The 26,686-nt window shown below is 48.8% G+C and overlaps 1 protein-coding gene across 1 annotated transcript; it reads right to left on the reverse strand.

The window, feature by feature from the left end:
• Nucleotides 1-17,045: 17,045 nt before the first annotated feature.
• On the reverse strand, nucleotides 17,046-26,636 carry RPUSD4 (RNA pseudouridine synthase D4). Its single transcript, XM_043579762.1, has 7 exons — nucleotides 26,422-26,636; nucleotides 25,895-26,060; nucleotides 23,661-23,862; nucleotides 19,547-19,640; nucleotides 19,327-19,471; nucleotides 18,119-18,216; nucleotides 17,046-17,602 (listed from the first exon to the last, which is right to left on the reverse strand). Exons 1-7 carry the CDS (start codon nucleotides 26,608-26,610, stop codon nucleotides 17,363-17,365), a joined length of 1,134 nt encoding a protein of 377 aa, XP_043435697.1. The 5' UTR covers nucleotides 26,611-26,636; the 3' UTR covers nucleotides 17,046-17,362.
• Nucleotides 26,637-26,686: the final 50 nt, after the last annotated feature.

The raw sequence follows: 26,686 nt of genomic DNA on the forward strand, positions 1-26,686 counted from the left end.
GCTTTGAGCCCTTCCAGCCCCTTCACCTCGAGGACCCCTGTCCGCCCCACACCCCACCCTGTCGCCCTTCCCTCCAGGGCCAAAGCTCCACATCCTGCCGCTGCTGCTCACTCCAGCCATCAACTGGAAGTGGGAACTCACGGCTTCCAGCGCCCCCAACTCTGAAGGCGGAGTGACCCCAAAGTAGGGTGACTACAGTCCCGGTTGCTTACGGACAGTCCTGGTTTAAGCCTGTTGTCCTGGTGCAATTATTGAGCGCCCTCTTGCACTCTCAACAGCATCCCGGTTTGGAAGAGACGTTTAATTGTCCCTCTGAGGGGGGGATGGGCATGGCTTCCTGGGGATGAGGGCCACTTCAGGGGCCCCCAGGCCATCCCCTGCCTGCAGGGTTCCCTAAGGGCCTCGGCAGGAGAGGACAGGTCAGGGTCTCACCTCCCATGCCAGCTGTCTTCAGGGGAGGGGGCATCTCCCCACAAATCTCTTCAAGGGCAGAGATGCCGTTCCTCTGTTACCCGGGGCGGGGCGGGGCGGGGGGGGGGGCCGCAGCCTTCTCCCTCAGTCCAGACTGAAAAATCCCAACTCCTTGACATTTATGTCTCCTACCTGTCATCAGTGCCCAGTCTTCTCTGTTCCTTACGATCCCAAACCCTGTCCCTTCCACTGTATATTGCTAGTGCCTGGCTAATGTAAGTGCTCCATAAATGGTTACTTTCAGTAAGTCATTGTCAAGAGAATGAAATACTGGAAAAAGTACGGGCCTAGACCCGGGAGCGGGCAGCTCTTGATAACACCCTTTCTGGAAGGGCGCAGGGGGTGGGGGTGGGGGGCAGATCCCACATAACCCCTCCGGATGCAGGCAGGAGGTTGGCGGGGCAGAGGGAAAGGAGCCCTTCTCTTTCATAGCTGTCCCTCTCTCTCGAATTGCACGCCTCTCTTACCCTTTTTAGCTACCCCCACTTACCTGCTCCAAAGAGAAAGGAAGAAACTCTTCTGTTGTCTGAACGGGCACCCAGTGAGGAAGGGGACGCTGTGTACTTTCTACTGAGAATCCTTTTCTTTTTTTAAATAATATTTACCAACCATTTGATAAAAATTAATCAAGCATTTTTTACAAGCCAGACCTGTGCTAGGCCCCGGGGGATACAGTCATGAATAAGACAGACAGACAGGTGTCTCTGCCCGGAGGGGTCTTTAACCATGAAGTCCAAAGCTGGCCCCAGGACTGTATTTAGAATGCAATGAGACAATGATTTCTGGGTTCCTGGATACCAGACCCCTCAATGTTAATGGCGACCTTTATGTAGGTCCATAAAGGCAATGGCCTGGCATCTGCTTAAAAACAGAACTTTTCGAGTCAGAACCGTTTTCAGATCTCAGCTCTGTGCCCTTCTGGGCAACCTTTTCCATCTTCGAGCCATTATTCACACTTTGTCGTGTGGAATGTAGGTAATGCCATCTACCTTGGAGGGCCCAAGGGGCCAATGGCTGTAAAGCACTTAGCAGCGGAGAACCTGAGAACCGGAGTTTCCTACCACCGGTGAGCTGAAGATTCCGTAGCTCAGTGACATTCCCGTGTGTTCCGAAATGGCATTTGCTGAACTTGGCTGAGCAAAAGAACCACTGTGGGAGATTTTTTTTTTTTTTAATACAGGTTTCCAAACTCCAACCCACACGTACCGAAGAAATGACCACAGAACCTCCGGGGATGGGGCCTGGGAATTTGCAGTTCTAGAAGTTTCCAGGTTTGCCATGGACGCCTCTCAGATCTAGCCTCCTGCTTCTGTTTTCCGAAGCTCCTGTTTAGGGAGAGCAGAGGTGCAGGGCTGCGATGAACCTAGCCTTCACCCCTGACTCCAGTTCTCCTTCTCTCCACCCTGGGGCTGAGCATCCCCAGTCCGGCCTTCCCCAGGCTGCATGCGGTGGGTCCCTTCTGAGTCAGGCGCCTGCTCGTAAAGCTCCCGTTGAAAGGCAGGACAGACAAGAGAGGTCAAAGTTCACACAAGCTGCTCCGCCTTCTGTTTCATTTACAAGTGGCAGTCACCTCATTAAACCCAGTCCCCCTCCACCCCCGTCCCCCCCACCTCACCCCACAGCCCACCCCACACATGCCCACGTCTGCCCCTCCTCCATTCAGCCCTGCCCGGGCGTCAACACAGACCTTGGTTGGAGAACAAGTGGTCAGACGCAGACAGGTGACTTCCTGGAGATGCCCGCTCACACCCATCTTGGCAAGTTCAGGCCCCCAAACTAGCCCAGTGGCCGGTGTAGAGATCGTACTTGACTGACGAGTGTTTGTGAAACTCGAGAATTTGTAAGTGCATACAACGGGCATCTTAGCAGCCACGGCTCAACCCACACTTGGCAGTCAGTGTCGATGCCTCAGGCAGAGTCCTGAGGAGGAGGTGGATGTGGAGAAAGAGGGTCGCACATCTGGTGTCAAATCCCAGCTTTGCTGCTGTGTGCCCTGGGCTGACTTTCTGCCTCTCTGATCCTCAGTTCCTTCCTCTATAAAGGCAGGATTCCTAAGATGATTCAGTGAGGTAGGCCATCTGAAAATCCTGGCTTAGCAGCTGGCATGCTGTAGATTTCCAGCAAACATGGTCTCCCCGAGCCCGTGAAGGCCACAGAGTTAGCTTCAGTCATGTCAACCGCATGACGGCGTGGCGGAGGTGGCCAGACCATGGAGAAGGACCAGCAGTTGTGTAGAGGGTTGGCCGGTATTCCCTGAGACAGGGATGGTCAAGAGGAGGTCTGAAGGAGAGACTGCAGCCAGGCCAAGGGGCCTTGGGGGCACAGAGGAGCCAGACGGAGGAGAGGCAGACACGTGCGAGGCCAGATCCGAGTCAGGGAGGAGCCTGGCCCATCTGAGGACCAGGGGGAAAGAGATGAGGTGGCCGTGAGTGAAAGCAACAAGGTGAGGGCCCAGAGAGGTGAGCAGGATGCAGGCAGGTCTCCTCCAGGACACAGGGAAAATTCCAGACTATCCGAGGAAGACTGGAAGCTTCTGAGGAAGTGGGTGATGACGTGGCGTGGTGTGCCCCATCCTTCTTTCTAGTCTTCAAGCTGCTGTGTGAGCCATGGAGCGAACCCAGCTTGGAAGTCAGACCCCGGGATTGTCCTCAAGATCCCAGTGGACGGAAGCCCCTGCTGCCCGCCCCTCCCCCATTTCTCCACGGCAGAGGGCTGTCTCCCCACTGCCAGCAGGACGCTCTGGGTGTGGGGCCTCAGGTTGAAGACAGCCTTTGGGTGATGGAGGTGTCAGTCCATCCTGTGCTGGAGGGGCTCAGGGGAGGCAGCCCTCCTAGAAGGGGATGTGAGGGGCTGGTCTGGAACCATTTATAGAGCAGCACCTTTTGTCCTTAGGTTGTTTATCTGGGTGGAGAGGGGGTGGGGACTATCAGGGGCTAAAGCCTCCCCCCGCCCAGTTCCCCAGCTTCGGGGGGCCAGGGAGAAGAGCGCCATGCATGCTGTGGTCTCTGCGAAGGGAAGGGTGTCCCAGGGCTAGGATGGACGGGGTGAGGCTTCAGGGGAAAGGGGAGGCTGGAGAGAGCAGGCAGCCGCCACCCAGAGGAGGGAAGGGCACTCACACAAAGGAAAGACAGACCTCAAGAGGCAGAGAGCCGGCAACAGAGGGGAAAGATCCAAGTCGAAACAGAAAGGAGAAGGTACTAAATAGAGGAAACAGCAGAGGGATGGACACATACAGAGGCTGAGAGAGAGAGACCGAAAGAGGAAGAGAGAAGGATCAAGAGAGACCCCAGCAGAAGGTACAACAGAGCAGAGAAACAGGTGATGGGCAGCCTGTCGTATCTCAGAGCCTGAACCTGTTAGGACAGTTCTTGACCTGGATCCTGGGGGTCAGGACAGAGGCGTGTGCCCTCCAATAGACACCTTCCTCTCCCTTTCTCCCACTGGAACCCTAGGGGCAGTTTCAAGCCTCCCCATAGTCTCTGTGAGATCTGTTGTGCGGACAAAGACTCCTCCGGGGCAGTCCGGCTGGGGCGCTGGGTCTGTGAGCAGTCCACCCGAAGCCGGCCCTGGGCAGCAGGGGAGGCTGTTTGTGGGGTGTCAGGAACCCCCAGAAGGATCCTAAGTGCTGCCGATCAAAGAGACTCCTCAAGGCCCCTTCCAGGCCCACCTGGGACACAGGGGGGCTGAATGGAGACCTCGGACCCACGAAGAGCCATGTCCTTCAGTCACCAGCTGACAGCATCCAGGGGCCTCAGCCTTTCAGTCCCCCACAGCACTGCCCCACGGCAGCCCCTGCCCTACCCACCACACTAGACTTCCCTGGCCTCTGACCCCTTGACTCCCCCATCTGCAGGTTAGAGTCCGGGCTCCTGAACCCAGCCCACCAGGCTGGAGCTTCCTCCCCAGCCCTGCCCCTTCCTGCCCCAGGCCCTGCCCTCCAGTTAGACCACACTACCTGCAGACCCAGCCGTAAACCTGCCCTCTTTCCTTCGGATGCCCTTCCCCACCCTCCACTGGGCGACCCCACTGCCCGGGCTGCACCTGCATTTGCTGGTGATCTCCTAACACCCCGGAAGCATCGCCCACAGTGTCTGGAATGGAGACTTAGGACAAGGCTGAGCATCGTGTGTGTGTCCACCCCTGTCCAGCAGAGCCCAGACCCTGTAGGTGTTGGGTGGATGGATGTGGGGGAATGATTATAAGCCACAGCTCACCAGTCACCCCGGGAGTTGGTTCCCACTTCATGTTTGGCTTTCCAGCTAGACTGCAACTCCCTTGGGTGCAGGGGCTGCGTCTCACTCTGCTTCTGCCCCTGTCCGACTTTAGACACTCGTGGACCAGAAGAGGAGTGGAAGCCACGCTGTGGCCCCGGGGGCCAGGCTGAATTCAGGGCATCACTCAGAGCTCACAGGCACCAGGAAGGTTCTAAGTTCACCTGGGATTTCACCCCTTTCCAGGAACTGCAAGGTCAGAGATGCTCCCTCTCCTTCCCAATACTCTGAACCCTGGCCCGGAGCCCCCCTCCAGGTTGACCTGGGGACAGTCCAGAGGAGAGGATGGAATTGGAGGCTGGTGATGAGGGCACTTGTCTATGGAAAATACTGAGGCAGTTAGAGGAGGCAGAGAGCCACTCAGATGCACATTTCCTGCTGAGGTAGTGCCCACATTCCCCCAACACGCCAGCACATCGAGAGAGAGACCGTCCTGGGCTGCTCGTCCAGCTGCTGCCCAGGGAGGTGGCCCGTCTTGCCCTGCCCGTGGGCATAGTCACTTGGCCTGATGCCTTTGGAATGAGCTGGGTTGAGGCCCAGGGCTTACAACCTCAGTCCCCAAAACTTCCCCCACAGAAACCCAAGCCTGTTAAGGGCTCTGCTTGATGAGGGTGTCAGGCTGTAAGGCCCAGGAGGACTTGGGGACCGGCGAGGCCTGACCTGAGGTACTTCTGCTCCTCTCTGCTTAGGGCTCAGCTCCCACAGAGGCTCAGACTCCTCCCAGGACAGGCCTGTGCGGGGCGGCTTTGGGGGTCACCCGGGTGCCCACCCACGAGGACACCTCCCACCAGCTCACACACTTCCCAACTGGCCTCCAGCGTTTGACAGGCTGGTTGGCATCTGCACAGCAGAAAACAGAGAGGAGAGGACAGGGAGGGCAGACACCAGACCGATGCCAAGATGGTCGCTGTCACCAGCTTCACCTTGAAGCTCGTCCCTGTCCTCATCAGGACGAGCTCTCCGGTGGCGTTCAGTACCTGGCCCTGAGCAGGTGCCAGGCGGGGGTGGGGGAGAGACACAGTGTGCTGAGTCCAGGTGTGGGGACGCAGGACAGGGACAGAGCCCCCTGACAGGAAGCAGCCCGTGACCAGAGCTGGTCAGGTGCATACAAAGGTTGCTGTGTCCCCACCTGCCCTCCTCCCCCTGGCGGGCCCCGGGCCCTGCTCTTCCAGTCCTGTCTTTCCCAGGTGTCCTGAGCTGCCTGGCCTTGTCAGCAATTGCTGAGACAGGATACCAGCACTGACAGCTCTTGTCACAGGCCCCCCAGGCCTTATCCATGCCGCAGAGGCGAGGACAGCTTAATTCCCTGACCCAGACACAGGGCGCTTGCCAATAAGTATGGGGCCACTGCTGACCCCCACCCCTCCCTCCCTAAAAGTGGGCGCAGGGACAATGCTTCTGGTGTCCCTCATGCCCCAGGGCCTCCCCCCACCCCCGCTCTCCCTCTCCCCTGCCTCCTTTTACCCTCCCTCTGCACCAAATAGGCACGGTGTCAGCTAAATGGCCCAGGGATGATTGATGCTGGGCGCTGGGCTCTGTTCAACGGGGAGGAAAGAAAGCTTGAGGACATAGCAACCTCAACCCTCCCCTCACCCTGATTTTGGGACAGGGAAAGGATGTGGGGGTTCCCGTAGCCCTGGTGTGCGGGGCTTCTGACCCTCGAGTCGGGAACCAAAGAACCCTGGCTTCACGTGAGCACTTCGAACCACCCTACACTCCTCAAGGAGCCCAGACCCTTCAGAGGCTGCGGGTGCTGTGTTCTCCTGCACGCCTGCACCCTTCCAGCCTGGGGACTGCCGGGCTACCTGCCGCATCCTTCCCTCCCTGCGTTCTGGTCTCCAGCTCCGTCTTTGGTGGACAACCCCATCTGGGGGACACCATCAGTGTACCCTGTTTCAGGGTGATCTCCTGAGCTGCTCCAGAGGCTCCTCACATTGGCTCCTGGGGTTCTGACCGCTCAGTTCCCAAATCAAGGCCTCCACACGTCCAGCTTGGACGTCCAATCTCTGTCTGCAGTGGGGAGGACACGTCTCCCTTTCTCTTCCTACTTCTCCCCAAAACGTAGTAAGAATAGCATAGTGGGGGCTGTTTTCACCTCCTGGGGACTCTAGGAAAACATACTAGTGGTCCAAAGAGTCTAACATGACACCTGCCTCCTTTCTAGAAACATCGTTGAGAATCTAAGGCTGCATCTGAAGTCGGGCAGCAATGATGGGTAAGAAGGTGGGTTCAAATCCCAGCCCCTCGCTTCCAGGCCTCAGGCAAGCTGCTCCACTTGATTTCCTGGTCTGTCAATTACCTACTTTGGGGAACTCTTCTGAGGCTTTAATAAGATCTCACAGATAAAGTAGACGGCAGGGTGGCCGCTGCACTCTAAGTGCTCAGCGAAAGGGAGTGGCCGTTGCTCTAACTATAATGGCTGGTATGATCACTCACCACCCAGGACGGTGGCAGTTGCCACTGGGGCTCCGGGAGGCTCTTTTTCCAATGACAGACAAGACTCCTCAACGGCGTCCAAATATTGAGTTACTACTCTGCCCTCTCTGAGACACAGAACATTCTCAGGCAGGGACTGTGTGGGGCAAGGGGACGAGGGTGATACTTCTCCCAAATCCATAATCTCGGCATAATCAGACTCAGGGTCCTGCAACCAGAGGGGTGTCAGAGATTGTCTTAGTTAGAGACGGAGATGGTAGGCTTTGTCTCATCCTGCCCATTCTACAGGTGAGGACACTGAGGCCCAGAGGGAATGGGACACACCCAGCTCACGTTGCAAGCCTTTCTCTCTCCTCAGGGCTGTGTCCATCCCATTGGGGACCTGGGAAGGGACCGCTCTGGTGATGTCTAGGACACCTGGTCACGGGGGGAGATGCAGACTGAACGCAAGGGCTCCGAAGTTAGGCTTGGGTCAAAACCCAGCTCTGCTGTGGAAGCAGATGTGACCTCAGGGAGTCCACTGACCGCTCTGGGCTTCATGGTCCTCGTCTATAAAAGAGAAATGAAAATTCAGGAGAATAGTATATTCCTCACAAGGTTATCATTGGGGGCTTTAAATAACCTCAGGTAAGAGGTTCTGGGTGGGCAACGAACATCGAATATTGCAATTACTGTTATAGTCAGGTTTCTGGAACTCCCTGTAGGAGAAAGGAAAGAAGGATAAACCTTGGGTTTGATCGTGGGCCCTCTGTCTTGCTTTCTGTCCCTCTTTGGCTTTTCTTTCCTAGGCTGGAGAAGTAAGGGGATAGGGGAAATCTGGTTTATAACTCCAGGAAAAAAAAAAAGAAAAACAAAAACAAAACAAAACACGGGGAAACTTCTGGAAAATTCTGTAACTTTAGACAGGAAAAAGGCCAGACTCCAGGGCTGGGCCAGGATGAGCTGGCAGCTTTTCAGGCCTGCCTGGAGGAGGCCCTGGGGTGTGTGTGTGTGTGTGTGTGTGTGTTACTCAGAGAACTTTGGGGAGCTCAGAGGGGGCAGTGGACCTCTCCTCCCTGTCCATCCTTCTGTCTTCCTCCTCCTCCCTCCCTCCCGCTCTTGACCTCACTCTCCCCCACCAGAGAGGTGGGAACCCTCAGGAGTTGGTGAGTTATCTGCAGTGCCAGCATGGGGGACCAGGATAGGCAGCACCTGTTGGGAATATACTTACGGTGGAGCCAGTGACCTCTGAGGCCCCTCCCAGCACTGGACTCATGGCACTCAAGGGAAATACTCTTCCCTGACTTTCCTGCCTGAAGTAATTACCATACCACAGGCTCCGTAGAGTCAACTACAGACCGAGTAGGTGGGTTTAGCCCCCATCCTAGGCATCCCCACAGTCCCTCCTCGCACCCCCCCCCCCCCCCAAAGCGGGCATGTGAGCAGGCCCAGGACACCATGAAAGGCGGGACAAGGAGCTACATGCAGAATGCGGGTTTGGGACAAGGAGCCCAGAGCAGCCCAGAGGCTTGGGCAGAGACCTGGCCCCAGACAAGGGAGAGATGAAAGGGGCGACAAGACAAGCTGGCGTCTTCCCGGGGGAAGGCTGAGATGGGAGAGGAGATTGTCTCCGGCAGGCCCTCCCCGGGGCCCTCACCTCCTGCTCCCTGCCTGACCTCGTGGCTCACATCAAAGAGGGGACCTCTTCCCCTTGCTCTGCTCCCTGAATGGGTCCAGACCATGCTGCCTGGGTCCTTGGAGCTGCTGACAGACAGGCGGTAATCGCTCCCAGAGTGCTGAAGGAAGGCTTGGTGCGCATGGGCCTCTGCAGTCAGAACTGGCCTTCATTGGCTCTCTGTAAGGGGAGGCTGCCATCTCCGCTGTCCCGCTGCCCACCGCCCCCCCCCCCCCGCCACCCTCGAAGCTCTCCCAGGACAGTCTGTGCTGGGAAAAGGGGTGCACAGTCAGCCTTGACACCCAAAGATGCAGGCGGAAGGCACAGGAGGGGCAAGGGGTCTGGGGCTCCTACATCAGTGTCAGGAAGGCAGTGGAGGAAGAAGGGGTGAGGCCTGGCTCTGAAGGAGCTTATCACTCAGGAGGAATGGGGGAGGGGAGACCAGCAGTAGAAGTCACTCACACTTCTGATGTGCCCAAAGTCCATTATTGTCCCAGAGGCTGCCAGACTTGTTACCCTGATTTTTCCTCCATTATTTGTTTATCGTCTTTAAGTTTATTTATTTTGAGAGAACAAGTGCAAGCAGGGGAGGGGCAGACAGAGAGTCCCAAGCAGGCTCCACGCCATCAGCATGGAGCCCCGTATGGGGCTCGAACCCACGAACCGTGAGATCGTGACCTGAGCCGAAATCCAGAGTCGGACACTTAACTGAGTCACCCCAGCACCCCTTCCCTCCATTATTTATTAAATAGTATGACATCAGCCTGTTTTTAATAGTCAGAATCATACATAACCATCAATCAATGCTTCTGATCAACAAAGAGATTGTAGCGTTTTCCTACAATTGAGCCAAAATAAAATCAACAAAGACCTAAGAACTCTTGACGTTTTAGCTAAGGGGTGCGACCACGTGGTGGGTAACTGTATTTCCAGTAGACGTTTTGGTAGTTGAGAACAACTTGACTATGCATTCTACATTTCTGTAATGAACCTGTCATGCTTTTCTGAGTGTTTATGAATCAAATTCTATTTCAAATTCACCAAGGGAGTCCAAACCACATCCTCCCCCCACTGTCTCTCTCCACCAGAGAGCAGAAAACTCCAGATTTTCTACTTAAAAAAAAAAAAAAAAAAAAAAAAAAAAAAAAAAAAAAAAAAATTAGGGGACTGAGATTTACAAGCCTGGGGTAACCAAAGTCAGGGTTATCATAAGGTTAAAGAAAGACAGCAAAAGACTTCTGGAGGATACTTGATCCTTGATGAAAACCTGTTCCCCCTTTTTAGAGGAGCTCAGCCGGAGAGGAATAAAATCTTGGCGACTGCTGCCATCTGGTGGCCTAATCAGAAACTGCAATTATTTTTCTCTTTGCATTTAGTACTGTACTAAAACTAAATTGTAACCTGTGAGATTATCTAGATTCCACCAAGTACGACTTTCAGAAATGGAAATTTACCACAACAGTTCTATGGGGGAAAGAATAATTTTTTTTTTTAATTTGAGAGAGAGCGTGCGCATGTGGGAGAGGGGCAGAGGGGGAGAGAATCTCAAGCAGGCTCCACACTCAGCATGGAGTCCGATGCAGGGCTCGATCCCATGACCCTGGGATCACGACCTGAGCTGAAATCAAGAGTCGGATGCTCAACCGACTGAGCCACCCAGGTGCCCCAAGAATAATCTTTTCAACAAATGGTGCTGGGGGCAACTGGCTGCCCCCACGCAAAGCTGGACACCTTCCTTAGATCATATACAAAAATTAACTTAAAATGGATCAGACCTAAATGCAAGAGTTAAACTAGAGAACTACTAGAAGAAAATATAGGAGGAAATTTCCCTGATTTTGGGCTAGACAATGTTTTCTTATATATAAAACGCCAGCAGCACACCCAACAAAAGGAAAAATGAATTGTACTATATCAGAAAGACTTCTGTGATCTAGGTGATGTACTCAAGAAAGTGAAAGGACAACAGGAGGCAAGAAGACACTTGCAAATCATATGTCTGATCAGGGACTGGTACCAGAATAAAGAACTCTTGCAACTTCGTAAGAAAGGACAAATAACCTAATTTATTTTTATAAGGAGGTTCCATGCACAGCACAGAGCCCAATGTGGGACTTGACCTCACAACCCTGAGATCAAGACCTGAGCTGAGATCAAGAGTTGGATGCTTAACCAACTGAGCCACTCAGGTGCCCCAAATAACCCAATTTTAAAATGGGCAAGATGTTTGAAGATATTTCTCCCAACAAAATGTATAAATGGCTAGTAAACACACAAAAAGATGCTCGATATCATTAACCATCAGTGAAATGCAAATCAAAACCACAATGATAACGCCAACATATGGAAACAACCTAAGTGTCTATCAATGGATGAACGGATACAGAAAATGTAGTATATATACACAGTGAAATAATGCCCTGACATTAAAAAAGGGGAAAATCTTGCCATCTGCAACAATATGGAAGGACCTTCAGGGTATTATACTAAGCAAATGAGTCACACAGAGAAAGACAAATACTGTATGACCCCGCTTACATGTGGAATCTAAAACAAAACAAAGAGCTCATAGATAGAATAGATTGGTGGTTGCCAGGGGCCAGGGCTGGGGGGGGGGGGCGGTGAGTGAAATAGGTGAACAGGGTCAGAAGGTACAAACCTGCAGTAATGAAATAAATCCTGGGGATGTCATGGACAGCATGGTGACCATTGTTAATAATAACTGTATTGCATAGTTGAAAGTTATGAAGAGGGGCGTCTGGGTGGCTCACTCAGTTAAGTGTCCAACTTCAGCTCAGGTCGTGATCTCACGGTCTGTGAGTTCGAGCCCCGCATCGGGCTCTGCACTGACAGCTCAGATCCTGGAGCCTGCTTTAGATTCTGTGTCTCCCTGTCTCTCTCTCTCCCCCAAATAAATAAGTAAACATTTTTAAAAAAGAAGAAAGTTTCAAAGAGCGTAGATCTTAAAAGTTCTCACCATGAGAAAAACATGTATTATTATGTATGGTGATACATTTTGCCATACACAGAAAAATCGGATCGTTATGTCATACACTTGAAACTCGTATGTTATACGTCAGTTGTACTTCAATTAAAACACAACACAGGAAATCACTTCACATCTACTGGGATGGTGATAATCAGAAAGACAGGTAATCACAAACGTTGGTGAGAAGCTGGAACCCTCATACATTTGTTGCTGGGAGTGTAAAATAGTGTCAACCCCTTTGGAGTACTGTCTTGGCAATTTTGCAAGTATTAAGCAGTGTTACCACATGACCCAACAATTCCACTCCTAGATCCCTAGGAGTACCCAAGAGAAATGAGAACATACATCCACGTAAAAACTTATAAATGAATGTTCCGTAAGAGCCCAAAAGTGGAAAAATCATTAACTGATAAACGGACAAGCAAGAATTGGCAAACTTATATCACAGAATGCTATTCAGCGATAAAAAGAAATGAAATGCTGATATATGTTACAACATGGATGAGCCTTGGGAACATTGAAGTGGGAAGCCTTGGGAACGTTGAGTGGAAGAAGCTAGGCACAAAACGCCATACATGGCATGATTTTATTTATAGGAAGTATGCAAACTAGGCAAATGTCTAGAGACAGAAAATAGATGAATCGGTGGTGTCGCTGGGTGTGCGTGGGAATTAAGAGTGCCAAATGGGTGTAAGGTTTCTTTTTTAAGAGTGAAAATATTCTAAAATTAGGTTAGATGGTGATCCAATTCTGGGAACATAAAACTATTGAGTTAAATGGGTGAATTTTATTGTATTGTGAAGTTTATCTCAAAAAAGAGGTTTTCCACATGGCAAATTTAATCCGTTTCAACCTAACCTATTATTAATTGGGCTCTTATAATATGTCAGGAACTATTCTGGAAACGTACTATAAATTCATTTAATCCTTAAGACATCTAATAAAGGTACTATTATTTGACCCATTTTGCAGGTGAGTGAACTGAGGCTCAGAGAAGTTAAATAAATTACCTACTGTCACAGCAAATAAATAGCAGAGCCAGCATTTTAACCCAAAGCCCATCTGGCTTCAGAGCCTGAGGACTAACTTCCCCCACCTTCCAGTGCTACAGCTGCCTTTGTTCACTAGTCGCTTTTGGAGGGTTTACAAGTATAGGGCTTGGAGGCCACAGACACAAATTTGAAGGACTTGGTGACTGCCCACAAGACGGTCGCATCTGGGAGGAGGCAGACAGAATTACAGGCAATGATTAAGATGCTCTGTAGTAAGTGCTCAATGACATGCTCATGGTGCTTTGGGGACACAGGGTAATGACCATCTTCCGGATCTCCTTCTGCACATGTGTGAAAGACATGGACTTGGGAGGGCTACCCCCAAACCTGTTCCCTCCCTATTTATTGCTAAGTCACCTCATCTCCTTGGTTGCTCAAACAGACTCCCTGGGAGTCTAGACTCAACCTCTACCCCATATTCGATCATTTCTACTCATTGGTCTTCTGGGCTGCATTTTAAACCTGTCTAGTCCACCCCAGGGCCTTGCCCTGGTGCAGGCAACTGTCACATCTCACCTGGACTGTTGCATGAGCCCTTTACCAGTCTCCCTACTCCTCTGCTTATCTCCCCCCAAAATATTCTGGACACACCAATTGACGAGTCCCATAGGGTGATCAACAGGCAAATAGCCCTGCAGGTGTGAGAGTGGGAATCAGTCTGGGGTCGGGGGTGGAGTGGATCTTAAAGAGAGCTGGTATGAATAGTGTGGGGCTTCTGATGTGTCGACACCTCTAGGGTGGAGTGTTTGTGTGTACGGACGTACCGATGGGAGCTAGAAGGCATGGGTTACTTGTGCATTTGGGACATGTTTGGGTACAAGTCGCTGTGACTGCATCTACACAGCAAGTGAAAAAGCCCATGAAAGAAGGGCTTTGCCCTGTGTGATCAGCCCCCATTAAAATCCATTTTCACCTCTGGACTGTAGCAGATAGCAGTGTGCTAAGTGGGATGCAAGGAAGTGAACAGAAATATCTCAAGGTCACTTGCCTAAAGGACCCTACGGGTGCAGCAGATGGAGGCATCGACATAGACAGGCCACCAAGACTGTCACTCACTAGGGGACAGAAAGGTGAAGGGATCTGGAGGGAGCTGGGGTGGAGGGGGAAACTGAATGTTGGAAGGAATCTGCCTGGCCTTTGTCCTTGGCTCCTTCCTGGGAGGGAGCCTCTAAATCCACACAGAGTTCCCCAAGTGATAGGAGTGGCTTTGTTATTTGGGATGGGCCCGGATAGTATGTGCTAATAAGTGACCCCATGGAGCTTCCAGAATGGGGCTGGCCTTGTGAAAAGGTTAACCTTGGGACTGGAGGGTTGGGGCTTTGAGACGGAGAAAAGAGCTAGATTGAGTTCAGCTAGATTGGCCACTGCTCTAATCAGTCCTGCTGAAGAGCTGAGCCCCAATGAACACTCAACATGGTACCTTAAGTGACCTTCCTGGCTGAGAACACACATCTATGTGCCAAGAGGGTGCCGTGTCCTGATTCCTCAGGGAGGGGACATGGTAGCTTTAAGTTCAGAACCTTCCCAGACCTCGCCCTTTCCTCCTTTTGGCTGTCCCGACTTGTATCCTTTTATTGCTACTAATAAAGCAGTAAGTATAGCACTTTCCTGAGTTCTGGGAGTTGTTCCAGTGAATTATTGAGCCTGAGAAGGGAACGGGAACCTCTGAATTTGTGGCTGCTAGGCAACGGGGTTCAGGACATACTACCCCAAAACAGGTCCCTTGGCACACTGAATATTTTAAGCTGAAGAAGCTTGAGAAAATGGCAGAACCAGGAGGGTCGCTTTGACCTCTCACCCCTCATTCACATGAGGTCATGCCCTCATTTGGGAGGTGCCCTCTCTATACCCAAGGAAAGGAGAATCTCCTTTGTCCAAAGACAGAGAGACGCCAAGAATTCTAACACGCTTTGCTAAGTTTTCCCTCGGTTTACGATGACCTCACATTTCTTCACCTACCATATTCCATGACCATCCATCCACTCCTCATCACATGCAGCATAAAAATACACAAGTCTGGGGACACCTGGGTGACTCAGCTGGTTAAGCATCTGACTCTTGATTTCAGCTCAGGTCATGATCTCACAGTTGGTGAGTTCGAGCCCTGCATCTGGCTCTGTGCTGGTGGTGCACAGCCTGCTTGGATTCTTTCTCCTCTTTCTCTCTGCCCCTTCCCTGATCGCTCACTCTCTCTCTCTCTCCCTCTAAATAAACAAACATACATTTTAAAAACACCACCACAATTCTCATTTTTTGGATCTTCATTTCCTTATGAAGACCCCCATGCTGTGTAAAACTCATGATCACATAAACTTGTTTTTCTCCAGTTGTATCTGTCGGTTTAATTTTTTAGATCCAGCCAAGGACCTAAGAGGGTTTGAAAGAGGACTTCAGCTGCCTCCATTTTGATCTCAGTCTGTACTTCCTAACCGCTTAAGTTCCAGCTTCTCTCTTAACTCAGGCCAAAGACCCCAAGGGCAATGCATCCCGTGATGGGAACTGAAACTACCCCCTGAAGCAGTAACAGCTGTCCTGACACCAGCAAGACCCCACGTGATCAACTCCAAGACAATGATGGACCTGACCTCTACCGCCCACCTGCATGTACCCACCAACCTTTGCCCCACATTTTCCTTCTATCAACCTGGAGGTACTTTTGGCACCTTGGAGATGGTCTTTGAGACGCTGGTCTGCGGTCTTCCTGGTGTTGGCCTCGCTGAAATAAATTCGTCCTGTTTCACCTCCACCCTGCCTTTGGGCCAGACCTGGTCTGTTTGGGACCCTTCCAGCCGTGAGCTCGTTTCCCTTGAGCCCGTTAGAGGTTGACCAAAACTTATCCCTCCCTTACGTTGGTCAGAAGGGTGGGGGATTGTCTGGGATTCCAAGCTTGTAGCTGGTGTCTGGAGGAGTCTGGGGTGGGGGGGGGGGGGTCACTGCACTTAACTTGTGGAGACTGGCCTCACCCTGGGCAGTCAGTATCGGACTTACACTGCACCAAGCCAGCACTTTCCACCCCACTGAGGAAAAGGAGTCTGCATCCCTAAGGCATGCTTTGCGGCAGCAGATAAAAGGTTGTGTCTTTGTATATCCTAGCAGGCACTCTGGCTAAAAGGAGCCCCGAGAGCACAGGGCAACAGATGGGGCAAACGTAACAATGTGTTTCGTGATGTCCCTGTCCTAGTTGGAACCACCCTACCCTCTCTGACTTTAGGGAAACTTAGGGACCTGGGGATGGTCTCGACACTCCCGTCTGCATTTGGTTTCTGGTGGGAACTATCCTATCACAGTCGGAGGGAGTGGAGCCAGTGCTCAGGAAGACGTGGTAGGATTAAAGAGGAAAGCACATCTCCAGAGAAGGGGTTCTAGAGCCAAACAGGGCACCATGTTTGTGACCACCTGGGTTTGGGGACAGGTGTTTGTTTACAAATCTTATTTAGTGAGTGATATACTTGGAGATTTCACATAAACATAGCTGATCTGCAAAGAACACGGGTTTGCACTGCATAGGCCACTTACACACGGATTTTCTTTGATAAATACAGTACAGTTCTGTAAATGTATTTCTTTTCCTTATGATGCTCTTAATAACATTTTTTTCCCTCTTTATTGTAAAGAATACAGTATAGAATATATACAACATACAAAATATGTGTTAATCCACTGTTACCAGTGAGGCTTCTGGTCCACTGTAGGCTATCAGTAAAGTTTTTGGGGAATCAAAAGTTATGCGTGAATTTTTTACTGTGCAGCGGAGCAGGGGGGAGGCCGGTGCCCCCAAACCCCTCAATGCTGTTCAAGGGTCAAGTGTATCTGGGTTTCTTGGAAAAAATTAGAGAATCTGTTTCCACATTGCAACACCCAGCTGGAGCTAACACTTGCCCTCTCTGGATGGTGCGTGTGCTCCCCACCGGGGCCTCACACCTCGCCTGCCATTTACATCTGCTTTTCTTGCTTATCAAACACCCCTTCGCAGGCTCCAGTCACTCCTGCAGCAAGGCTCCTGGGCTCCAGCAGCAGAGCACCCTGCATTCTAGGACACGGGTCTACAAAATGCAAGACTAAGCAAATGGAGCAGAAAGGTTCTGCTCCATTTGTCCATGAGGACAGTAACTCACTGCTTCTGAATCTATCAGTTAGAGAACCATTATAGGCTCTTTCCAAGCACAGGAACCTTCCCGATAGATCAAGAACTTTATTGTTGGACGTAACCAGTTTCTGAGCAGATTCCGTGCCGTAGTTCTCCTTTTCCGATCATTGACCCAATCGGCCCGGTCCCGGGCTCTCTTCTATCTTGGCAGGGAGACTTCCCGCAAGCTCTTCCAGAGAATGGCCAGAGCATTGGTAAATATTCAGTGTCCAGTAAAAGCCCAGAAGCAGCTGGGTTTCTTCCACTTATAGCACCTGGCCCTTCTGGAGTCTGTCCCCGGCGAGAAGCTAGCAGAGTCCACTAAACAGTGAAGAATTCAGGGGCCAAACTGCCCAAGGGTCTTCACTGTGCTCTCAGACGTCCAGCTTCATCGTCCCCACTTTGATCCTGACTTGGCATCCGTAAGTCCAGACGTCTCAGGGAGCACAGAAAGTATCGAGGAGGCTTGCAGACCAAGTTGAGTTCCTCCTTCCTGGACCCCAGGGCTGGCAGGACCAGCTGGCGGGCATGCAGGTGAAGGGGGATGTGGCGGGCCTTCGCCTGTTTCAGCCCCAGCTTCTTCAGGGTACCGACAGACAGCTTCTGTACAAAGACAAAAGAGCTTCTTGAGAGCCAGGCCAATGGCTCATCCTTGAGCAGCACGCAGGGCCAGAGGCCTTCCACCTAAAGGAACCAACACTAACCCCCTGGAAGACACAGTGGTGGACAGCCCGTCAGGGACATTGCCAGGAAGGTTCAGAACCCAGGTAAGAGAAAAACCACACCAGAGAAGCTCGTATCAGCCAATGCTCTGGCCTTCCTAGAGAACAGGCTGTAACATCAAGAGATAAAAAGCTCTTCAGCAATAGCGTGAAAGGCTGCTCAGAGCCTTCAGAAAGTCTGCTCCCCCTGCCTCCGACCTCCTAACAAAATCTGAGACTAAGGAATAAAGCACAAAGGTTTTGCTAACAGATGGTGCAGCTCCATAAGAACAGTGGCTGTTTCTCTATAAGCTCGGGAACTTACACAGCCTTGTGGTGACTCACTTCAGGGCTTAACAAGGGGAAAGCATTAAGTTCTCCCCCTTATCTGTTGCACCTTGGGTCAAACCAGTATCACCTGGGGGGCCAGCTTATTCCAGTCTGAGTACTTGTGATCACCAAGGATTGGGCAATCCAATCCAAAAGACAGGTGAACTCGAAGCTGATGTTTTATGCCTTTAAAAAAAAAAGAGAGAAAACCTGAGGAGCGACAGAAACCATACCACCACTTCCAACCATGTTAAATCAAAGCACAGTAAAACTGGCAAAGCCCCACCTACAATAAAGTATAAAGAACAACAACAAACTGTAAGCTACCAGGGAGCAAACATTATACATACCGTTGAGCCTCTAAATTCCCCTCTCCACCCTCCACGGTTCCCCTTCCACCACATATAACCTGGGCTTTTTTTTTTTTTTTTTTTAGCTTTATTACATAATGCTAAATAGTATTGCTTTCCACATTTTCTCACTGTAGCAAAATATACAGAACAAAAAATGTATCAGTTTAGCCATTTTTAAGTGTGCGGTTCTGTGGCACGGAGTACAGTCACTGTGTTGTGCAGCCATCACCGCCATCCCTCTCCAGAACTTCTTCCTCCTCCCACACTGAAACTCTGAACCAATTAAACAACAGCTCCCCATTCCTGCCCCCGTTCCCCCCAGCCCCTGGTAACCACTATTCTACTTGGTCTTTGAATTTGAGTATTCTAGGGATCTCATACATGGCACCATACAATATTTGTCCTCCCGCGTTTGGCATCTTTCACTTAGCATGAAGTTCATCTATGCTGTAACACGTGTCAGAATTTCCTTCCTTGTCAAGGCCGGATAATATTGCATCATATGTATAGACCAGATTTTGTTTATCCATTCACCTTGTCCGTGGACATCTGGGTTGACTTCACCTTGTGGCTACTGCAAATAATGCTGCTATGAACACTGGTGTGCATGTATCTTCTCGAATACCCGCTTGCAATTCTTTTGGGTTTATACCCATGAGAATTGCTGAATGGTAATTCTATGCTTAGTTTTTTGAGAAATCATTTTTGCAAATTTTTAAATAAATATAACCGAACTAATTATATCCCTCTGCTACCTAGTGTTTTTTCTTTCTTTCTTTCCTTTTTTTTTAAACAACAATCATCCCCATTGGAGCTCCCAGCCTTCCCACAATACCAGCTGCTCAGAAGAAGGGCAGAGTCCAGCACAAGGCCCCGGACAGAGCTGGGTGGCCCTGGGGTTTCGCTGTCCCACCGATCCCACTGCACAACAGTGGCCCCTCACCGGTAATTGGCTGGAGCTCTAAGAGGGCGGAGGACAGAGTGCTGCTTAGCACCTGGTATTGAGTCACAGCTACATGCGCGTTCCGGCTCGTTCGTGCTCTCACCATCTTCCCATTGTCCATGCGGTAGCCTGGGGACAGCGTCATCTGAAACCAAAAAAATCAAGATACGTCGCAAAGGAAGAGCAGAAAACCCATCCCTCTGGGCCACAGCTCACCCACCTTGTAGTGCTGCTGCGGGCCTTGCACCTCCTTCTCAACGATGGGGATATCCACAACTCCCGCTGAGGGTACCGGGACACGCACAGCGATGGCCCTGGGAGTGACACACAGACCCTCACTTAAGCCACAAGGTGAAGGGGAAACTCCTCGGATTTGGCTAGAGGCGTTAGCACTGGACCTTCCGTGGTCAGTTCTTAAGACGGGAGCATCCCAAATGACCTCTCATGATAGCACTTAGCCTGAGAGCTTGATACAAACACATCCGTTTTTCTACCAAAGTAATATTACATATATACTAATTACTAATATCTACTAATTACAGAATATTTGGGATAAAACAATAGAAAATTTATCATAGTAGCATGCTCTTTCATTCTAGCCTTTAAAAATGAATATTTATAGTTTAAAACAAAATCGGGGTAATATGGTTTTGTATCCTGGTTTTTCTTATTATCTTTTTAAGTTTATTTATTTATTTTGAGAGACAGAAGGAAGGAAGGAAGGGAGGGAGGAAGGAAGGAAGGAAGGAAGGAAGGAAAGAAAGAAAGAAAGAAAGAGTAGGGGAGGGGCAGAGAGAAAGAATCCCAAGCAGAGTCTGCACTGTCAGCACAGTGCAAACTCACAAACTGTAAGATCACGTACGACCTGAGCTGAAATCAAGAGTTGGATGCTTAACCTACTGAGCCGCCCAGGCTCCCATGTATCCCAGTTGTTTGGGTTTTTTTTGTTGTTGTTGTTTGTTTACCATTTACAGCTTATTTACTTGTTTTTAAGAGAGAACAGGGGAGGGTAGAGAGAGAGGGAAAGAGAGAATCCCAAGCAGGCTCCACACTGTCAGTGCAGAGCCCGATGCGGGGCTCGAACTCACAAACCATGAGATCATGACCTGAGCCGAAATCAAGAGTCAGCCACTCAACCGAGTGAGCCACCCAGAGCCCCCAGGTATCTTGGTTTTTAAAAGATGGCTAAGTTCTGGCTGCACGTGAAGTGGATGAACAAGTAAACGAATTCACAGAACTGCTCCTGCCAGGTTTGCCAGATACACAAAACCAGGGGAACTGTGCTCCGTGCTCAAGGTCACAGAAGCAACTACCACCACGAGATAACCATTCCAGATCACGTTTGTTGGAGGTCTCCTTTCATTACGGGTAGAAGACTCTCTAATCTGTCCCCTTGCTTACGCATCTTCCAGGTAAATCACAAAGGAATCCTCCTGGGCACTTGGTGGCCTATCACTGACTGACCCTCATACATTTCACACCCTGGACTCCTCACGTTGGGTTGGTAGCAGTTTGGGCTGTTCTCTGACATAGTTTATCACACTTAGACTGAGTTTTAACTGCTAGCTCACTCTTCCTAAGGACCTAACATTACTAATGTTCGCTCGCTCCACATTCAGTGAATGTAAAGAGGCACTGATTTAGGTAGGTACTAGTTCTGTATAGAAGAGCAAGACAAAAATCCCTGCTTTCAAGGAATTCGAAATTTAGTTAGAAGATTCAAACAAGTAACTGTAACAAGTTGCTATCATAGTTAAGTCAGCAAATACTAATTGGTTGCCTACTATGTTCTAACTCCTACTTCCTGCACTTGGTATTTAATATTTAAGGTCAGCATTAACTGTGTTCCAGTCAACTTTCCAGCGTTATCTGTCACCATTCTCCACTCCAGACTAGACTGCATGTTCTATCCTTTTGTGCCTACCGTTTGTACAATCTATAACACGTTTCTCCATCTTGTCTTTCAAATCCTATTCATTCATCAAGACACAATTAACTGATTTCAATTCCTCCATGAAGCCCGATCCTCAGAATGGTTAGTGATTCTAAACTCTCATAAACAATTTTCACAAATAACATAACACTTTTTGATAGACTTAACATCTGGATTACTTATATGCATGAAAATAGCCTCAATTTTCTGCCTTTCAGCTTTTACTATGAGTTACATACTGGGTCAAAACGCTTTACATGCATTGTCTCACTTAATTCTCTCCTCAACTCCATTATTCTCATTTTTCATATACAGACAAAGCTTAGAGAAGTTTCATAACCTGCCTCAGGACTCCCGCTGTTAAATGGCACAGCTGACAGGCGAACACAGATCTTGCTGAGCTCTGAGCTACTCTGCTAAACTTCCTCCATTATCTACAATCTCTTTGTACAGCAGTTCTTACATTTAATTCCTCATCAGAGTCACTTGTGGAGCTTCTGTGGGTGGGCCTCAGCAGAGATTTTTTGAAGGCTCCCAACACCACAAAGTAGCTGCGAAATCTGTAACACCAAAAGAACTAATATCCAAAAGATAAAAAGAATACCCATGAATCAAATAGAAAGTAATAAGCAATCCAACAGAAACTGGGCAAAAGAAATAAACAGTTTGCTCACAGAAAAGGAAACTCAATAAACATGAGAAGCCAATAAACATGCAGGCATAACATTGCTGGTACACAAGAAACAGAAAACTTTTTTTTTTTTTAACTCATCAGAGTGGCAAACCTTTGAAAAATGAGTTGGTCAGCTATAAGGGGAGGTGGGTACTCACTACTCTATTGGGAGGAAAACCTGGCCCACCTAAGGGTAGTAACATTCAAATATTAAATGTTTCAACCTAGCAATTCCATCTTTAGGAATCTGTCTTAAAAATATACTCACATATTCTTTGCAATAGGCTCAGAAAAATGGGAAGTTAACCAAACATCCATTAATGAGGAAATTATGATATAGCCATACAACAGAATACTATAGAGCTCAGAATGTACACACAGGGGTATCTGGGTGGCTCAGTCGGTTAAGCTTCAGACTCCTGATCTCAGCTCAGGTCACGATTTCATGGATCGTGGGTGTGAGCCCCCATCATGCTCCCTGCTGATAGCTCAGAGCCTGCTTCGGATCCTCCCTCCCTCTCTCTCTCTGCCCTTCCCCTGCTTGTGCACTCTCTCTCAAAATAAATTTACAATAACTTAAAAAAAAATAAAAATTAACTAAAAGCACACACAAAATGCTCTCCAAGATATATTTCCCAAGTGAAAAAAAGCAGGATCCAAAGCAGTGCAAAATACATTGCCATATAATAATTCATTTATACATGCCCGGTATGACTCTGGAAGTTTACACAAGATAGTAGAATACTGGTTGCCTCTGGAAGAAAATTCAGCAGACGGGGGACAGGAGTAGGTTATAGTTTTGTTCATGTATCTTTCCTCTATTAAAAAAAATGGAGGTGTGGCTCCTGGGTGGCTCAGTCAGCTAAGTGTCTGAATTCACCTCAGGCCATGATCTTGTGGTTTGTGAGTTCAAGCCCCACATCGGGCTCTGTGCTGACAGCTCAAAGCCTGGAGCCTGCTTCAGATTCTGTGTCCCCCCCTCTCTCTCTGCCCTTCCCCCCACTTGTGCACATGTGCTCTCTCTCTCTCTCTAGCTCTCTCTCTCTCCCTTTCTCTCTCCAAAATAATAAGTGAATAAACTTTAAAAAAAAAATGGAGGTAAACTTAAATGTACTAACGTGGAAAGATCTCCAAGACAGTTAAGTGAGAAAAGTAAAGTGTAGAGACGCCTGGGTGGCTCAGTTGGTTAAGCGTCCAACTTCAGCTCAGGTCATGATCTCATGATTCGTGAGAACACTGCCCGTGCTCTGTTCTTTCTCTTTCTCAAAGATAAATAAACATTAAAAAAAATAATAAAAGTACAGTGGACACTGTACAATGTAATACACAATCACACTGTATATACTAGACATGTACATAAACGCATTGGGTGAGGACCAGGGGAATAAAAACCAAACTATCCCAAGGGAAGGGACTAGAATGACAGAGTGGGTGGATTCTCCAGGAGTTTTTTTGCTTGATCTTTGATTATTTCACTACAGGAATGAAATCATGTGTTACTTCTGTAAATAATTATCAGTAATTTTTATGTACAACCGTAATTAGGAACCACTATTCTATCAGACTCCAATAGGCTAAGCACTCAGTCTGTTTCCTACACTCCTCATATGCCCACAGGTCCTAGCACAGTGCCTTCTCCTAACAGGAGGTCCTTCCGTACAAATGAACAAAGAGATAAAAGGATGCCCTCATTGATACCAACTCTACCACCAGCGATGGCCTTCATACCAGTACTTCTTTACCACTTGACGGGTTCTAAACAACTCTTGAACTCGATGTGCCATTTCCTTCTCCCATGCCAACACCATTACACCTGTGGTTTCCTTGTCCAGCCGGTGGCACAGATGCAATGGCTCTGCCTTGTGACCACGAAGCATTTTTGCCAGGATAGGCAATACATCGCTGATGCAGAGCTGGACCCCAGGGCCACCTAAGAAGGGGAGAATCAGAGGTTTTAGTGGCTAGTAAAAGATCCCACCAAAGAACTCTGCTTGGGAAAAGAGTCAGTGCTTTCTAGAGCCTTATTACTGAAATGTGGGCCAGGAACTAACAACATCAGTATGCCCAGGGAGCTTGCTGGGAAGGAATCTCAGGCCTCCAACTCAGACTATTAAATCAAAATCTGCATTTTAACAAGATGTCCACGTGACTCACACTCGTATTAAACTTTGAGAAGCAATGTCCCAGAGCATGTGGCTTTCTCCTCAGACATATATATACTTATTAACCTACTTGAATACTCGCAATAAAATCAGCAATCAAAATGAGGAAGTCGGATATTTCACTATATAAACAAAGGCTTGAGACTCTGCCAAGTAAACTCAAGTGATACATACAAGACTGTGAAGCTCTTCTGGGGTATTACAGGCATCACATCTTCCCGTAAAGAAGACGGGACTTTACGTGAGACATTTCTCAGAACTATTCTATGCCTAAGTAGCCGTTGAGCTTGAACAGATTATTTAGTCTTTCTAAGGTACAGTTTTCTCATCTATAAAATGCAAATATCTGTATAATAATTATCTAATGGAGAATGAGAAGGATCAAGAGTGAAAAAGAAAACACACAAAACACATGGCAATGTCTGACTTAATTCGTTCTGTATGCTTTTATCTACACCTCCTCAAAAAGCATTCTTCTAGTTCAACTATGCTTTTTCCTCCAGCACATCCCTTTCCCAAGTGCATTTTTTTCCTATCACTCTCCACTGGTCACACTCCAACTGTCTCAGACAACTACATTCAACAGTTATTCAAAAACATTTCATTGTCCATCGAGTTCTAGGCATCTTGGGGTTTTGTTAGGCATACTCCGACACACACACACCTCATATGTTTTTTAATTCCTTTTTAATATATTATGAATGCATAATTTATTATGTATTTTTGGGCACCTGAATTTTATAACAACATGAGTATCTTCTATATTTTGTAATTTCTACGACATCTTTAAAGAAAGTTATCTTCTACACAGGTTTATATATGTCTTTGTGGGTGCGTGGGTCCTGAGTATGTTTTTAGTAGCGGAGGCCCGTCTACAGAGCAGTTTAATTTCTGCTTTGGCTGGAGCTCCATTTTCTTACCGGTTTTCATACTGGTTTCTGTGATTGGAGCTTCTGCATGTTTAGGTGATCCCTATTTGATCTTTGCCATGCATAGTAAAAGATCTGATTTGTCTAAGACTATTCTGTCTCCACTCAGGGCTTGAGGTGGGTGACTGATTTATGCTGCAGTTTTGGGCTCCTGGATTGAGATTTTCTGATCTTTGTTCAATGAAGACAGAATGCTTTTCTTGATCTGGACTTAAATGATGAAATTATTGTCTGGATCATGTGAACAAAATTGTGCATTAAATCAACCTGGTTAAAAAAAGACAACTGAAGCAAATTCAGAGCCACTATATTGAAATACTCCTACTTACAGAGGTAATAAACTATCAGAATACATTACCCATAAGAGATTTACAGGATGAAAATACAAACAGTATTTATGAAAATTAGTGAAAGTGGGAAAATTGTTAACAAAGACTAAAATATAGTGGTGTCACTATCGAAAGGGGAAGTGAAGGGAACCTTAATATATTGTCCTGTTTTTTTCTTATGTCATTTCTTTTTTCTCAGTTTTGATGGAAAACAACATGAAGACAAGAACCACACAGCCTTAGTATCTCTCTATAAAAATCCCTGTGGTGGTCTACACACGGCACATTCCATATATCACTGCTGACTGCCAAATGTTTGTAATGCAGAGACTGACCTATATATCCCAGTATCCTCAGTAGTGCCTCATACAGGACTATATATATATATATATATATGTAGTGTCTTACAGAGTACTCCCCCAAAGCTTAATTATTTTGAATGCAAGGCTTCAAGAAGCCCCACAAGTAATGTGTCCGAATTGTCCATAGGTGTAGCGAAAACAGAACCAGCAGCACCCCTCTCCTTCTCACGTGGTCCTTACCATGCACGGGGAGACCGTAGGGTTTATTGATGACCACGAGATCCTTGTCTTGGTGCACAATCCCTCGGCTCAGTGCCTTAGCAAGCACGTTGGGGTGGACTCGTTGCAGCTGCTGTGTGAACCGCACGAGTTCCTGCACTCTCCGCTGAACAGGGTTTGTGGGCACCTACGGGGAGAGAAGGAGCGACAGGAAAAGCCTGGTGAAGATCTTCAATAAGCCTGGGTGAGAATCTAGGTTGGGAATGACTATCTCTGCATTGGACTCGCGCCTTCCCCGAATAATTTGAGAGCAGCGGTGCGCGTCTGTCTTAATTTGTCCCATCGCAGGGTTCAGGAGCGAGGCCGGCAGAAGCCAAAGACACAGCCCGCAGGAAGACACGGACCTCTTCCCTTTCCCTTTCTCCCCATTCTCCCACATGTCCTCCACATTTGCTTAACAGCTGTCAGAGGACCCTCCTACCTCACTTCCAGCCCAGGAATCCAATTAACGCGCTGCCTCTTGGGAGTTGTGGTCCTTTCGAACTCACCGGTTGCTTCTTCGTCTTTTGTTCCTGTTTCTGGGATCGGAGTTTCTCCGCTAACCTCTGGGCATTCAGAGTCCCAGACGCAGCAGCGGAGGAACAAAATGGCTGGCAGGCGAGAATGAAAAGACTCCCTAAACACTGCCCGGAACCCTTCACCCAAAGGCCGAGAGCATTACAGCTGGGCGCCGCCATCTTGTCAAAAAGGGAGGGGCGAGCCAAGACCACGTGCGAAAGAGGGGCTCGGCGAAGGAGGGGATGGGCGGGCTCT

The sequence above is a fragment of the Prionailurus bengalensis genome, chromosome D1 (genome assembly GCF_016509475.1).
Source record: "Prionailurus bengalensis isolate Pbe53 chromosome D1, Fcat_Pben_1.1_paternal_pri, whole genome shotgun sequence".
Lineage (NCBI taxonomy): Eukaryota > Metazoa > Chordata > Mammalia > Carnivora > Felidae > Prionailurus > Prionailurus bengalensis.